General features: G+C 45.2%; 1 protein-coding gene across 1 annotated transcript; it reads left to right on the top strand.

The window, feature by feature from the left end:
• The first annotated feature begins 6152 nt into the window (after window positions 1-6152).
• Window positions 6153-15173, top strand: LOC109781921 (probable beta-1,3-galactosyltransferase 12). The gene is made up of 7 exons (XM_020340509.3): window positions 6153-6689; window positions 8975-9124; window positions 9211-9293; window positions 9380-9479; window positions 9683-9796; window positions 14060-14202; window positions 14498-15173. Exons 1-7 carry the CDS (start codon window positions 6247-6249, stop codon window positions 14593-14595), a joined length of 1131 nt encoding a protein of 376 aa, XP_020196098.1. The 5' UTR covers window positions 6153-6246; the 3' UTR covers window positions 14596-15173.
• The last annotated feature ends 236 nt before the right edge of the window (window positions 15174-15409 follow it).

Genomic DNA, 15409 nt, shown 5'->3' on the forward strand with positions numbered 1-15409 from the left:
TTCAAGGAGTTGACTACAATGAGACCTTCTCACCCGTAACGATGCATAAGTCCGTCTGATTCATGTTAGCAATTGCCGCATTTTATGATTATGAAATTTGGCAAATGGATGTCAAAACTACATTCCTTAGTGGATATCTTAAAGAAGAGTTGTATATGATGCAACCAGAAGGTTTTGTCGATACAAAAGGTGCTAACAAAGTGTGCAAGCTCCAGCGATCCATTTATGGACTGGTGCAAGCCTCTCGGAATTGGAATATATGCTTTGATAGTGTGATCAAAGCATATGGTTTTATACGGACTTTTGGAGAAGCTTGTATTTACAATAAAGTGAGTGGGAGCTCTGTAGCATTTCTGATATTATATGTAGATGACATATTGCTGATCGGAAATGATACTGAATTTCTGAATAGCATAAAAGGATATTTGAATAAGAATTTTTCAATGAAAGACCTCCGTGAAGTTGCTTATATATTGGGCATCAAGATCTATAGAGATAGATCAAGACGCTTAATTGGACTTTCACAAAGCACATACCTTCATAAAGTTTTGAAGAACTTCAAAATGGATCAAGCAAAGAAAGGGTTCTTGCCTGTGTTACAAGGTGTGAAGTTGAGTCAGACTCGATGCCCGACCACTGCAGAAGATAGAGAGAAAATGAAAGTCATTCCCTATGCTTCAGCCATAGGTTCTATCATGTATGCAATGATGTGTACCAGACCTGATGTGTGCCTTGCTGTTAGTTTAGAAGGGAGGTACCAAAGTAATCCAGGAGTGGATCACTGGACAGCGGTCAAGAACATCCTGAAATACCTGAAAAGGACTAAGGATATGTTTCTCATTTATGGAGGTGACAAAGAGCTCGTCGTAAATGGTTACGTCGATGCAAGCTTTGACACTGATCCGGATGACTCTAAGTCTCAAACCGGATACGTATTTATATTAAATGGAGGAGCTGTAAGTTGGTGCAATTCCAAGCAGAGCATCGTGGCGGGATCTACGTGTGAAGCGGAGTACATAGCTGCTTCAGAAGCAGCAAATGAAGGAGTCTGGATGAAGGAGTTCATATCCGATCTAGGTGTCATACCTAGTGCATCGGGTCCAATGAAAATCTTTTGTGACAATACTGGTGCAATTGCCCTGGCAAAGGAATCCAGATTTCACAAGAAAACCAAGCACATCAAGAGACGCTTCAATTCCATCTGCGATCAAGTCAAGGAGGGAGACATAGAGATTTTCAAGATACATACGGATCTGAATGTTGCAGACCCGTTGACTAAGCCTCTCTCATGAACAAAACATGATCAGCACCAAGACTCCATGGGTGTTAGAATCATTACTGTGTAATCTAGATTATTGACTCTAGTGCAAGTGGGAGACTGAAGGAAATATGCCCTAGAGGCAATAATAAAGTTGTTATTTATATTTCCTTATATCATGATAAATGTTTATTATTCATGCTAGAATTGTATTAAGTAGAAACTTAGTACATGTGTGAATATATAGACAAACAGAGTGTCACTAGTATGCCTCTACTTGACTAGCTCGTTAATCAAAGATGGTTAAGTTTCCTAGCCATAGACATGAGTTGTCATTTGATGAACGGGATCACATCATTAGAGAATGATGTGATTGACTTGAACCATCCGTTAGCTTAGCACTATGATCGTTTAGTTTGTTGCTATTGCTTTCTTCATAACTTATACATGTTCCTATGACTATGAGATTATGCAACTCCCGAATACCGGAGGAACACTTAGTGTGCTATCAAACGTCACAACGTAACTGGGTGACTATAAAGATGCTCTACAGGTGTCTCCGATGGTGTTTGTTGAGTTGGCATAGATTGAGATTAGGATTTGTCACTCCGATTGTCGTAGAGGTATCTCTGGGCCCTCTCGGTAATGCACATCACTATAAGCCTTGCAAGCAATGTGACTAATGAGTTAGTTACAGGATGATGCATTACGGAACGAGTAAAGAGACTTGCCATTAATGAGATTGAACTAGGTATGATGATACCGACGATCGAATCTCGGGCAAGTAACATACCAATCACAAAAGGAACGACGTATGTTGTTATGCGGTTTGACCGATAAAGATCTTCATAGAATATGTAGGAGCCAATATGAGCATCCAGGTTCCGCTATTGGTTATTGACCGGAGATGAGTCTCGGTCATGTCTACATAGTTCTCGAACCCGTAGGGTCCGCACGCTTAACGTTCGATGACGATCGGTATTATGAGTTTATGTGTTTTGATGTACCGAAGGTAGTTCGGAGTCCCGGATGAGATCACGGACATGACGAGGAGTCTCGAAATGGTTGAGACATAAAGATTGATATATTGGATGACTATATTCGGACACCGGAATGGTTTCGAGGTGTATCGGGTATTTACCGGAGTACCGGGGGGTTACCGGAACCCCGCGGGGGGTCAATGGGCCTTCATGGGCCTTAGTGGAAGAGAGGAGGAGGCGGCAAGGTGGAGGCGCGCGTCCCCCAAGCCCAATCTGAATTGGGGGGGGGGGGGGCTTTCCTTCTCTCCCTCTTCCCCTTTCCTTCCCCTCCTAGTTGGACTAGGAAAGGGGGGAACCTACTCCTAGTAGGAGTAGGATTCCCCCCCTTGGGGCGCGCCCCATGAGGCCGGCCGGCCCCTCCTCCCCTCCTTTATATACGGGGGAGTGGGGGCACCCCATAGACCCACAAGTTGATTTCTTAGCCATGTGCGGTGCTCCCCTCCACAGATTTCCACCTCGGTCATATTGTCGTAGTGCTTAGGCGAAGCCCTGCGTCGGTAACTTCATCATCACCGTCAACATGTCGTCGTGCTGGCGAAACTCTCCCTTGGCCTCAGCTGGATCTAGAGTTCGAGGGACGTCACCGAGCTGAACGTATGCAGATTGCGGAGGTGCCGTGCGTTCGGTACTTGATCGGTTGGATCACGAAGACGTTCGACTACATCAACCGCGTTACTTAACGCTTCCGCTTTCGGTCTACGAGGGTACGTGGACACACTCTCCCCGCTCGTTGCTATGCTTTTCCTAGATAGATCTTGCGTGATCGTAGGAATTTTTTTTGAAATACTATGTTCCCCAACAGTACGTTCCATAGGGTAGAGGCATCGCGTTTGCATGCAATGGGTGTGCCCTGGTCAGCATGTGGGTTGTTTGGCACACGTGCGTCGGGCATGTCCATGCGACTGAGCACCCCATAAGTGGTTAGCCTGGGCCTGACCTGTTCAAAACTTGCAGCAAGCACAGGCCTAGACGGCAAGGACCGGCCGAACCAGCAAGAATAAACTTACACTATACAATAAAAGAATTAGGGTATATTACATCCACTAGGCATCAAAGTCAACCACCAGTGATCATAAAATCGCAACCAAGAAGCAAATTACAAAAAATGGGCATCAAAGTTCCCGCCATTGCATTGCAACAAAATAATATTGATTGAAGACCACTTCCAAGGCAGTTCAAGAAACGTTAGCCTTGCGCGGGAGCTGCTGCGCAAGCAGCTGAGCAAGGGAGTGAGACCGGCCTAGCATGTCGGTCATATCTTTCAGCTGTAGTTGTTTAGCAATGAAGTTCTCATTGGAGTTCTCCGCGATCTTCCTTAGATATTGGATTTCAAGACTCCCACGAGACAACACAATCCATACTCGTCGGCTCGTGCCACCTAAACAGCGGCGGAACACCCAACTGGTCACGAATGCCTCTGATCGGTTAGGCATGTCTGGCTCGGGAGGCTGGGCATGCACGTTCAGGCCCCGAGCCGAGCACACACGCGTGACTGGGTCATGCAAGCGACCCACCTGGTCGGGGCCTAGAGAAGCTTATAGGTCGGGATGCCTTGCTCGCGCTAGCCCTCCCTGCAATACCGGAGTCACGGACGCAACGATCGCGCCAGCTGGCGGTGCGGGCGCCACGCACGCCCCTGGCCGGCCTGATCGACTGGTCCCACGCGCGCGGCGGCTCACGCAAGCACCACATACGCCTTCAGGCGCGAGCAGGCTTGATACAGGGCGAGGACGCAAACATGCGGGTTCAGCTGGCCCTTCGCGTGCAGGCCAGCACGCTAAAAGGCTCCCGCGAGCGTGCCCCCGGGTGACCCACCTGGGGGGGGGGGGGGGGTCGAATAACAGTAGCCTCAGACGTGCCACGCGGTCCACCCGTCATGGACCACCCAGCCGGGTTGTCTGGGTCCGCCCCGTCCGGGCAGATCGGAGGACTCGGAGCGCCCCGGAGAGGCCCCCGCAGTGAGCCGGCGCAGGCGGGCGCGACACACACCCTGCCTGCCGCGATTGGACCAGCCCGGACCACTGATGGCGGACGCTGACAGGCGGGCCTAGCTAGGCCTTTGCGAGAAGGTAGTTGCGTGACAAAGGCCGTCCAATGACCGTGGTCCTGGGCGCGCCCTGTGGTCCACCTGTCATGGACCATCCAGCCGAGTCGGATGGCTCGAATCATCCCGAGAGGTCCCTACGGCACGCCACCACGTGACAAACGTCTCGAAAGTGCTCTTTACCTACGATGAGCCTAGAAAGACGGGTACTTCACATTCTTTATGACAGTAATTTATGAACGGAGGGAGTATAATATATTGTTAGTATTTCTGATTATCTCCTCAATTTTAAGCATTACTTGAAGGAAGCCGCCAGGGGTCTGATCCCTAGCATCCCATTAGACCACCCCATAGCCGTTGGATGTGAGCCCGCATGGATGGTGGATGAAGCACGATTGCATCCTGCCCGCCCCACCTGGAAGTTTCCAAATCAGAAACCAGTTAACGTGAGTTTCCAAAACAGAATCCAATTAACGTACGCGTGGTTTGAGTGCTTCCGAAAATTACTCTTGATTGCTCATTTCTTGGGAACTAATTTTGGATTTATGGAAACAAATTAATTACTTTAGCACACTAGCTAGTACTAGGTATCCAACGTTCTGGTGTGCTTCATTACGAAGGATATTTTGCTTTCAGTATACACAACATTGCATCTGAAGCGATGGAAGTTTGCTTCGAGCTAGAATTTTGAATGAAATTCAGTTTGTCTAATTCACATCTAGATGTTTTCTAAGGATCTCACATCTAAGCTTCCACAAATAATGTAGCAACAAGAAAAAAAAAGCTGGGACAATGAAATTTGCTACACCTTCAATAGCAATATGCACCGGTAGTCTCTGTGACATGCTTCAACTTTTACTGAACGTGTTTCTTAGTATGTATATACGTGCTTCCTTATCCCAAAACAATGCATATATTTATGCTTTGACCTTGAGTGCATATATTTATGCGTCGATCTTGAGTACATTATGTCTCCTAGTACCTAAATATATGCTTCCTTCTATCCATAAAGTATAATTTTGCTTACATCTATTAATCCAATTTTCAAAGGAAAACCATGTGCTTCATGAAATAGTTCACGATGCTTCAAATCATGAAATAATCCACATGCTTCAATTAAAACATAGTCATGGCTGATGCCATCCTCTTCATCTGATGGATGCATGACGATCTCGGCGTGCCAAAAGCGGCGGAGGCAAGGACAACAAATCATTTCTCGTCGTAGACCTTTATTGGATCATGATGCAGATTCCTTGCCGAGCCGAAACGGCCTACCAGCACAGTGGGAGTAATGGTGGCAGCGCAGGTCTCTAGCGGGGGACCGCGGCTTCGATGGGGAGCAGTTGATCTCCAGCGGTGGGTAGTGGCGACGGAGCAGATCGGGGCGAGATGCCGCAGCTGTGACGTGGAACAGTTGAGCACCAGCGTTGGCGACGAATCAGATGGGGCAGGACACCGCAGTTGCGCCCCTAGAGAGGACAGAGGCGGGGCTAGGCATCGTCGGCGGAGGTAGCCGAGCTCGGCCAGCTCGGACATGAGCACCCGCACGCAGGTGGGAATGAGACGAGGTGGGGTATACGGGTCGGCCAGCGAGATGCCGAGATTTACTCGCACGGGCGGGTTAGCTAGCGAGATTTACGTGCGGTTATGATATATGAAATTAGTAAAAATATAGTCCGTGGATTGAAGGAGAATCAACGGTGCTGAAGACGTCTGAGAAATGTTTCCTATCAGCCCACTGATAGGAAGTGTTTGCCTTACTTGAACAGAAAGCAAACACTGCACTGGTCTCTTTCTTTTTTGAGCTGAACACTGCACTGATCTTAATACAGATCGAGATCAGATCATACGAACTCATCAACCTCCGAAAAAGCCTCGGTCCTTCTTCTCCAAAGTCCCACCTAATGCCGCTCCACCACCCGAAGCACCGCCATCACCACGACGAAGACGTCCTCCCCTACCACCGCTCCGACGACGAGGCCAAGCCGCGGCGCCCATACGTCCCCTCCAGCTTCCCCTCCTCACCTGCCTCCGCCGCTCCCCCCCACCGCTTCCTCCTCCTTTTCGCCGTTGTCTGCCTCCTACTCGCCGTGGCCTCCCTCTCCTTCGCCGTGTCCGTTAGCCGCCGCCCTGTGCCACTCCAGTCGCCTCCCGACTCCGTCGCCTTCCGCTGTGGCCGCGCCGAGGACTCCCTACGCTCCTTCCTCGCCTCCTCCGGGAACTACTCAGCTGGCGACAGAGAAAAGGTGCTCGCTGTCGTTGGCGTCCACACTGAGCTCGGATCCGCCGCCCGCCGTGCTGCGCTCCGTGCCACCTGGTTCCCGCCAAACCCTGAAGGCGTCGTAAGGTTCCATATGATTCTCCATTCATCCTACTTGGATCTGGTTAGATGTTTTTTTGCTGTAGTTTGCTGCTAGAGAAGCTTATACCTTCATGTGGATCTCAAAAGACGATGCCTATAGTTGCTTTCACCTGCATTGCTCTACGAAGCTTCGACTAATGCGAGATCTGTTTGAATTTTGAATCACCAATTATCCCCACTCCGTACTGTGGCTGTACTAATAATCAGTAAATTGGTGTAATTTTTGTGAATGATTTGTTGCAATCTTATATTTTCTGGTTTGATTGGTAGCAGTGCGGGTTGGAATGGGTCTTACCGTCTTACACATCGGCACTGGCTCATTTTTCCCAGTTTGGTTTTGGCAGTTAGGCATATATACCTTTTTTTGCTCACATTATTTGTAGGACTAGTAGTATTTTAAGATTAGTCACATTAAAAATAACATAAGAATATTTGTAGGGAAATTTCTTCTGTCAATTATTACTAACTTGACCAACATTCCATGTGACCACGTGAGGCGAGACTTGAAAACTCCGATGCAATACCAATCTGCAGTTCCATCATTTGATTTACGTAGTAGAATGTCCATAAGCTATAAGTGGAATTTCGAATTTACGCCTCATATCTGAGAATATCTTTTTTTAATGTGCACACACATTATGAACTGGAACACATTAGAACTTCCCTGAAATTTATTACCATTGTACATGAAGAGTAAAAAAACCCACCGATTGAAGTAAAATGCAGTCACCAACATGCAAATGCCACTGATTCTCAAAAGGGAAAAAGCTGGGGCACCAATTATTTGGCCTCATATTCATAATCAGCCCAGCTATCCACTAACTTGTCCTTTACTTTGGACAACCCGTTAAATCCCATATTGCTGTATTCTAAAGCCAGCGGGGACCTGGTTCCTACAAATTGTTTCCCTCTTATCAAGTGAATTCAGATGCAATCGATTGCTTTGTGACCAAGCGATGTAAACATTAAAAAGCAAGGTGACCTGATACAAATTTGTAAAATACACAAGTTAACAAACTTCATTTTCGGCGCTTTAAATGTAAAACTGTGTTGGCGTCTTGGTTAGCAGGATTTATTTGCCATGTTTCTTCTTTGTCGTCTGCTTGTGGATATATATGAGGTTTTATCATGATAAAGAACTTCCATATTTTAGAAAGTGCTTTCATTAAGTGTGGCTATTTACTTCTCGTGAAACTATACTTGAATTGTTGTATAATTGTATTGACTGACGTGTATTACTAGAAAGGGATGTATACTATTGGTGGACATATAACTGAATATTAACCGTAACCAGTTCTGATAGGGCTCAGCATGTTTCTTTGTGATGGGGGAGGCCCCTGGATTTGGCCTGATCTTCATGCTAGGAAAGGATAACTTGCTTTGCCTGATGAACCAAATGTCAAGAACACACACCAATGTGATAGCCTTTGACAGTGAACTCAACCAACAAAACAGTTGGTGGACATCCTGATCTCCACCGGAAGAGACTCTTCGATTCTTACAAACACAAGGAAATGCAAGAACTAAGGTGGAGGGGATGGTCAAAACCCTAGGATAGGAGAGCAAAGCTCAACTAGTTTCTTCCCAAAACAAGTCTGACTACAAAAAAGGCTGTCTCCTCTTAATTGTACTCTCTACTTCAGCCCTAGCTATTGTGCAAAGTGTTTGGCCCATTATAAAAGCCACTTGTGCAGCTAAAATTCGTTTTGGTTTTTCTGATACCTTGCTGCACACCCAGACCCAGGACATGCCTGGGGACATGTCTTCCCTGTTCAGCTTCTTTGTTGTCTGTGTTTAGCTTCTCAAACCTAAGGATAGACAAAGTTGATGTATCAAGTAGCATCCAATTCATATGTAGATTAGCGGGAGACTCAAGTAGGAGAAAACTCACCTATTGCTCGAGTTGTTTGGCACATGCCATCGTCATTGGCCCTACTTGAGTTGGAGGCATGTCATTATGGATGTCCTCAATCATCATTTTGGATGGAGGCATTTCATCTGGGGTGTTCTCATCACTTTGAGAGCACCAATTTTACTATAATAATGTTTCTAGCTTATCTGATATGTTCTTTTTATGTAAAATGGTTAGTTACTTTAGTTTGAGCACACTGTAACTATTACCTATAGATGGAAACATGTCATCTCTAATTAAGTCCATTCATCGGTTACATGGTTGCAGAGACTTTACTTTTCCCCTACTTTTAACGCTTTAGTAGTAAAGAATACATTGAATCATTTTTATGCTCACTGGCCCTCCACTGGTCCTGCAGTTTGGAACATGGATTTGGTTTATCTTTTAGGTTTGTCATTAGAAGGACGAAGGACAAAGAAAAAATGGCAGATCTTCAGAAAGAGGTAGACATGTATCATGACTTTTTGTTTATTGATGCTGATGAGGGTACGAAGCCCCCAGAGAAGATGTAAGCTCTGTACACTCTGTAATCTTGTATTTCTACCTGTGAACTTGCATCTTGTTAATCATACCTACTGATTGCTCATGTGATAGGTTAGCATATTTCAAAGCAGCTTATGACATGTTCCATGCAGAATTTTACGTCAAAGCTGATGATACTATCTATCTGCGCCCAGGTAAATTTTGTGATTTACAGTGTATCAAAACTGTTGTTTAGATTGTTAGATCTTTTATATGTAATTATGTCACATTTCTGCTCCAGATAGACTTGCTGCTCTCCTTGCAAAGGACCGACTTCATCACCGGACTTATATTGGTTGCATGAAGAAGGGACCGGTTGTCAGTGATCCGAATATGAAATGGTTAGTGGAAATTTGAATTGGTTCTAACTTCGAAATTCATATTTGCATATATGTCACTTTTTCTGAAAAAGCAATTGGTTTTCAATGCAAGTCCAATTAGTTTTCCATGTAAGTCATACTAGTATCCATGGCATCTATTGTTATCTCAGCGATGAAGGTTTTGAACTATCTTGTTCAGTGATTATGTTATTATTTCATGACAGGTATGAAAGTTCATATGGATTATTAGGTAATGAGTACTTCATGCATGCATCTGGTTCACTGTATGCTCTTTCTTCAGAAGTGGTGGGAGCTATAGCTACTACAAACAATGATAGGTTAGTTGTTTATCTTTTTTCCCCCCGGCCTGTAGAGTGAACGCGTATGATAGCTCGCGTCACTCTGAACATAATATACATTACCAAGGAGGCAAGGAGTTAACAGATTTTTCTTGCACATATTATCATCTTACATAGTTGTTTAGTGATGAATTCTTTATGTTTCTAACCTAGTTCTAGCGTGTTGCAGTGGATCTAAAATAAACAATGGCACAATACTAAACTACCAAAATGTAAGCTTCCCATGATTAGATCACTTGTGTTGCAATGAGAACTCACAATTTGCACTCAGTCAAAGTTAAATTTATCAAAACAGGCCTTTGCTCTGCTTTATCGATAAAGCAACCACCAAGTCCATACAACAAGCTCAAGTGCGAGAAAAGTAAAAATAAGTTTGTTGGGGCAACAACACAAACATGCCGTAATAAAAAAAGAGGAAAAAAGCCACCAAGTGGCCGATAGATCAGTTGCTATGAGTTGGGGCAAGACGACGAGCTGCCAGTCATTGCATTCATCATGCCGCCAAGTCGGTTCTGATCCCACTGCCTAGAGAGCGGGTGCCAGTGCTGCAAAAAGGCCAAGAATTTGAATAGTCTGTGACGTGCCGCCCGAAGGCTGGCCCAAGCAACGGTTTCCTTGGGCCCAAATGTGCGACGGAACAAGACGTTCCAAATCCCATTGTGAGCGGCCAAGGACACCAACATCATCGGATCTGCGCAGATAGCAAACAAGGCAGGGAAATCATTGCAGAGTGGAGATCCACCCACCCAAGGGTCCAGCCAGAAGAGGGTCCCATCTCCACTGCCTATGGAGATAGAGAGCCCAAGACGAATCTCATTCTTGATGGACTTAATCGACTTCTAGAACTGAGATCCTTCCCTATGATCGAACGCAAGAAGGGGGAGGTCCTGCAAATACTTTGCTTTAATAAGCTGCAGCCGCAGCCCCCCATCGTCTCTGAGGATCCTCCAAACCCATCTCAACATAAGGGCCATGTTCATGCGACGGGACACAAGAATACCTAGAACCCCTAGGTCCTTGGGAAAGCAAATATCAGCCCACTTGACCATATGGTATTTCTGACGTCCACTAGTCGCCTGCCAGAAGAAGCGCGATAGATTCTTACCAAAGGAGCTATGCACCCCTGCAGGCAAAATATATAGCCCCATCATATACATGGGGAGACTAGAAAGGCACGAGTCGATAAGCACGGATTTACTCCCTTTGGAAGTAAATCTACCGCACCATGGCGCAGACCTAGACGCAACACGACCCATAAGTGGGTCAAATTCCCAGAGGGGGACCCTCGAATCAGATAGCGGCATCCTCAAGTACGCAATGGGGAAAGAGGACAACTTGCAATTAAGGTTGTCCGCAATCCGCTGCTGATCGTCGACAGAGTACCCTAATACCACAACCTCACTCTTATCGAAATTGATCTGAAGTCCCGACATGGCCTCAAAGCAGAGGATAGGAACTTGATGTTAATGATATCAATTTCCGACCCTCAACCATGATCATGGTGTCATCCGCATATTGGAGGTGAGTAACACCACCTCCATGGATAATATGCCCAACCACACTGGAGATGTGGCCGGCTATCCTAGCCTTATCCAGGATGGCCACAAGGGCGTCAACTGCCAGGTTGAAGAGGAGAGGGGAGATAGGATCCCCCTGCCTCACCCATGAGAAGACCTAAAGTAGGGGCCAACCTGCCCATTAATATTAATTGCGGTGCTACCGCTCTGATCAACTGCATGATCCAGGAACACCAACGGCCATCGAGCCCATTTGCTCAAGAACTAAGCGAAGGAAAGACCAGTCAAGGCGGTCATATGCCTTTTGGAAGTCCAACTTAAGGAATACGCCTTTCTGGCACTGTACCTTCACCTCATGAATGATTTCATGAAGAGTTAGAATTCCACCATGAATACGACGCCACTTCAGAAAGGCGGACTGGCAGGGGTGAGAGAGGCGTTCCACCAGCAGGGCAAACTGCGTCGCACACACCTTAGAGACAATCCGTTGTAGCACATTAATCACTGTAATTAGCCTGAAGTTTTGGATATCCGTTGCCCCAACTATTTTGGGGACTACGGTAATGACACCAAAGTTCAGGCGGGACATGTCCGATCTCCCAATATAGAATTCATGGAAGATCGGCATAATCACCGGCTGAAGCTGCACCCATAACTTTTGGAAGAAAGCAACCGGCAGGCCGTCCGGCCTGGGTGCTGAACTAGCCTTCATCTGCGCAATCGCCCAACCAACCTCCTCAGGCGAGAATAGGACGGTAAGTTTTGCACTCTCAACAGGAGAGACCCTGACCTCAATTGGCCAACAGTCTTCCGCCAAAACCCCAGAACGGCCTTATAAAATCAACCATATGAAGTCCATCATGCACAAAATACAGTTGGTTATAGCTAACATTATGTTTGGCCACGTATTCATCATACAGAAATAATTGCTCCTAATTTTTGAAACTGCATACCAGTTTGAATGTGATCAGCAAGCTGCAGATAATCATATCATAGATGGTACGCATGCATATGTGCTCAGATAACTCCATTTTGGACAGAAGATTCTCCAAATCGCATGCGCATACCATCATTAATGATCTGGTAAGGTGGTGGCGAGGAACCTACCAAGTACCAACACAGCCAACCTATGTCCTCTGTTCCAAAATATATGATACTTTAGATATGGATAGTCTCCAAGATATAACTTCCATTGTTACTTTTTATATGGATATGTCGGTAAATATTTTGAAATAATTTTTCATGACAAATCCAATGGCATAATTTGTACATTAAAAAAATCTGAGTAGTTTCTTTGTTAATTAGTTGTCAGTGATACGAGAAGTTCGGCCTCACGCTTTCTGTTTTAGTACTTCACAATGAGAAAACAGATAAGATAATTTATGCGTGGAGAAGCAGTAACTCCCAGTGATAGCCTTTATACTTGCTAATGTGATTGTATCGATTTATTATTAGCCATGGTGGCAAGTAGATTATTAATCTTACCATCTGGTATTGTACGTTAAGAGCCAACTGAAGGACATTAGCATGACCCTTTTTACACTTGGCATAAGCTTAACCTTGTTGATCCTCTACTGGTATTATAACGCCAATAATCAATACTAAATTATGGTTTTGATTTCCAGTGAAGCATTCAAGGCTTCAAGCCAATAATGCAAGTTTTTTTAGGGAAGCCTATTGCGCAAGTTAGTTCTGTTGTGGAGAGTGGATCTGAAAAAAGAAATTCATGAACATAAGAGAGATATTTAAGGTGGGACCCTTCCAGGGGAAAACCAAGGGGCGCACAGAGGCAAGATAATTAACACTATGGCAGGAGAGTTGCAACTTGCAAGCAGGGAATTGTGAACGGCACATCCACCATTTCGGGCAGATGTGGTGTGCTGCTAAAAAGAGTATATACATAAGGGTGGAAAATGGCTCCTAGTGGCCGGAAAACTGTCAGCCTACACTCCAAGTCCCCGGCATGCCATTCTACCATCAGAACCTAGAAAACAACGATACATAGCGAGCATGGAGGGCATGGTTAGTTTGTTTGGGGAGGCCGTCCAATTTTTTCTTGTGCTTTTATGTTCAGAAGCAAAAATACAAACAAAACAACATTTGAACTGAGCATCCAGTAATGGAATGTTTCCACTATCTCTCGTGTACTCCCTCCGTTCCATATTACTTGTCGCTGATTTAGTACAAAGTTGTACTTGTACTAAATCAGCGACGAGTAATATGGAACGGAGGGAGTAGATCTTTAAAGCTAGACCCCGTTTTGATATGCTTTGGTGAAAATATATTCATATTTCTAGTGATGTTCTTTTTGAGTCAGGGGCGTCATGATTCTGCGCCAAAGGTGCTATGAGCTGGTGCAACCGATGGCGGTTGCTATGTTGAATGTTGCCTTTGACGAATGTGCATTTTAACCTATGTCCCCCTTTCATTATATATATAAAAGTAGATGTCGTGACTCTGTTATCCGGTAGCACGCTCTACTCCGAATGTTGCTTTCAAGTAAAAGACCTAAGGAAAAAAAATCCAGCTATACAGCAGTTAAACCGCAGAGACAAAAAACCAAGAAAAACTGTTGTCATGTGGGAATGCCTGATCACTTCTCAGATGTCACCCTCCCCCTAGTTGCTAGTTGAATACATCTTCTTGATCGGCTGTCATCTTTTTCCCACGCTGTTAATTTTTTAAATGTTTACATAGTTGTTAATTTACTATATGCATTTCCCAGTTTAAGGATGTTTGATTATGAGGATGTTACTATTGGCTCATGGATGCTTGCCATGAATGTAAATCATGAAGACAACCGTGCAATGTGTGATTCCACATGCACTCCCAGTTCCATTGCTGTATGGGACAGCAAGACATGTTCAGGTATGTCCTTGGTGAACTACTTGTCTAAAATATTAGTCATAACGTCTGAAGGAGAGAATGACCATACTGCTAATTATGCTACCATCTCTCATTACTATATGTAACTGTACCTAGATGTATTAGTTATTCAGTTTCATTATAGTGTTCTTCATATCTCAAGCCTATTGGTATAGATCAAGGTCTGATTGTACAATGCAAAATGTCTTTGATTGACCCACCTCATGCCTTCTTTTGTGGCTCGAGTCCATTCTTGACACGCCAACACATGGTTAAAGCAGTCCTTATTTATTTGCAGGCTCTTGTAACCCCATTGAGAAAATAAAGGAGCTGCACAACACAACTTTGTGCTCAAAAAGCCCAACATTACCGCCTGAAGTGGAGGAGGAAGAGTAGAATATAATACTGATACATTATTGACCCATGAATGGGCTATTGTGTGGATGCCAATGCCTCCCTTATGGGGAAATTGGATTCATTATCGCCTGGAGTTATATTGTTGTATGTATCGCCGATCTTGTTTGGACAGCAATCTTGTTGTAGCTCATACTGCCGGAGGATACGTGCAGAAGATACCACAAGAACAGCGGGGTATTTGAGTGCATACCACCAATTGATCTGTGCAAACAACATCCGCGCTAGGTTCAGGTATATTCACAAGTGGGGATACTTATTTATAGTTGATGTTCACCGATGTACATACACCACTGATATGTTGCTATGTCCTGTTGGTTGGGCACCTGACAGTATGATCAGGGTTATTTATAGTTGGTGCCATCTGATTCCAGTTGTCTGGCCCCATTTTGTGATTGTTAGAGATATATTTGGGATACTTGTATTTGATAGTCTAGGATTTGTAATCCGTCTCCTACCTTATCTTCAGAAGAGGCGTCTTGCCCTTCAAGTCTTGTATTCAATATATACTCGCCCTCGAGGCTCAATAATACAACGATCAATCCATCATATTCCACCAATTCTCTCTCCCTTCTAACATGGTATCTATCGCAAGTCGATCCTAAACCCTAGTCGCCGCCGCTTTCGCACCTGCGCGCCGTCCCCGGGGCGGTCGGCCTCCATGACCGCCGTTGGGGGCCGCGCCGCCCGTATCTAGGGTTCGTTCGCCGGCCGTGTTGGCCGGCTGCCCTAGAGAGTCTTTTTTCCCGATCCTTTGATCCGGGTTTTCTCTCTCTTGTCGGTCGCTTTGATCGGC

This window comes from Aegilops tauschii, chromosome 1, assembly GCF_002575655.3.
Source record: "Aegilops tauschii subsp. strangulata cultivar AL8/78 chromosome 1, Aet v6.0, whole genome shotgun sequence".
Classification (NCBI taxonomy): domain Eukaryota; kingdom Viridiplantae; phylum Streptophyta; class Magnoliopsida; order Poales; family Poaceae; genus Aegilops; species Aegilops tauschii.

What these genes read in the sequence shown, in the direction of transcription:
- LOC109781921 (XM_020340509.3), top strand. Translation starts at nt 6,247, where the DNA reads ATGCCGCTCCACCACCCGAAGCACCGCCATCACCACGACGAAGACGTC. An exon ending in AACCCTGAAGGCGTCGTAAG is followed by an intron (nt 6,690 to 8,974) that starts GTTCCATATGAT and finishes CTGGTCCTGCAG; the next exon opens with TTTGGAACATGGATTTGGTT. An exon ending in GGACAGCAAGACATGTTCAG is followed by an intron (nt 14,203 to 14,497) that starts GTATGTCCTTGG and finishes ATTTATTTGCAG; the next exon opens with GCTCTTGTAACCCCATTGAG.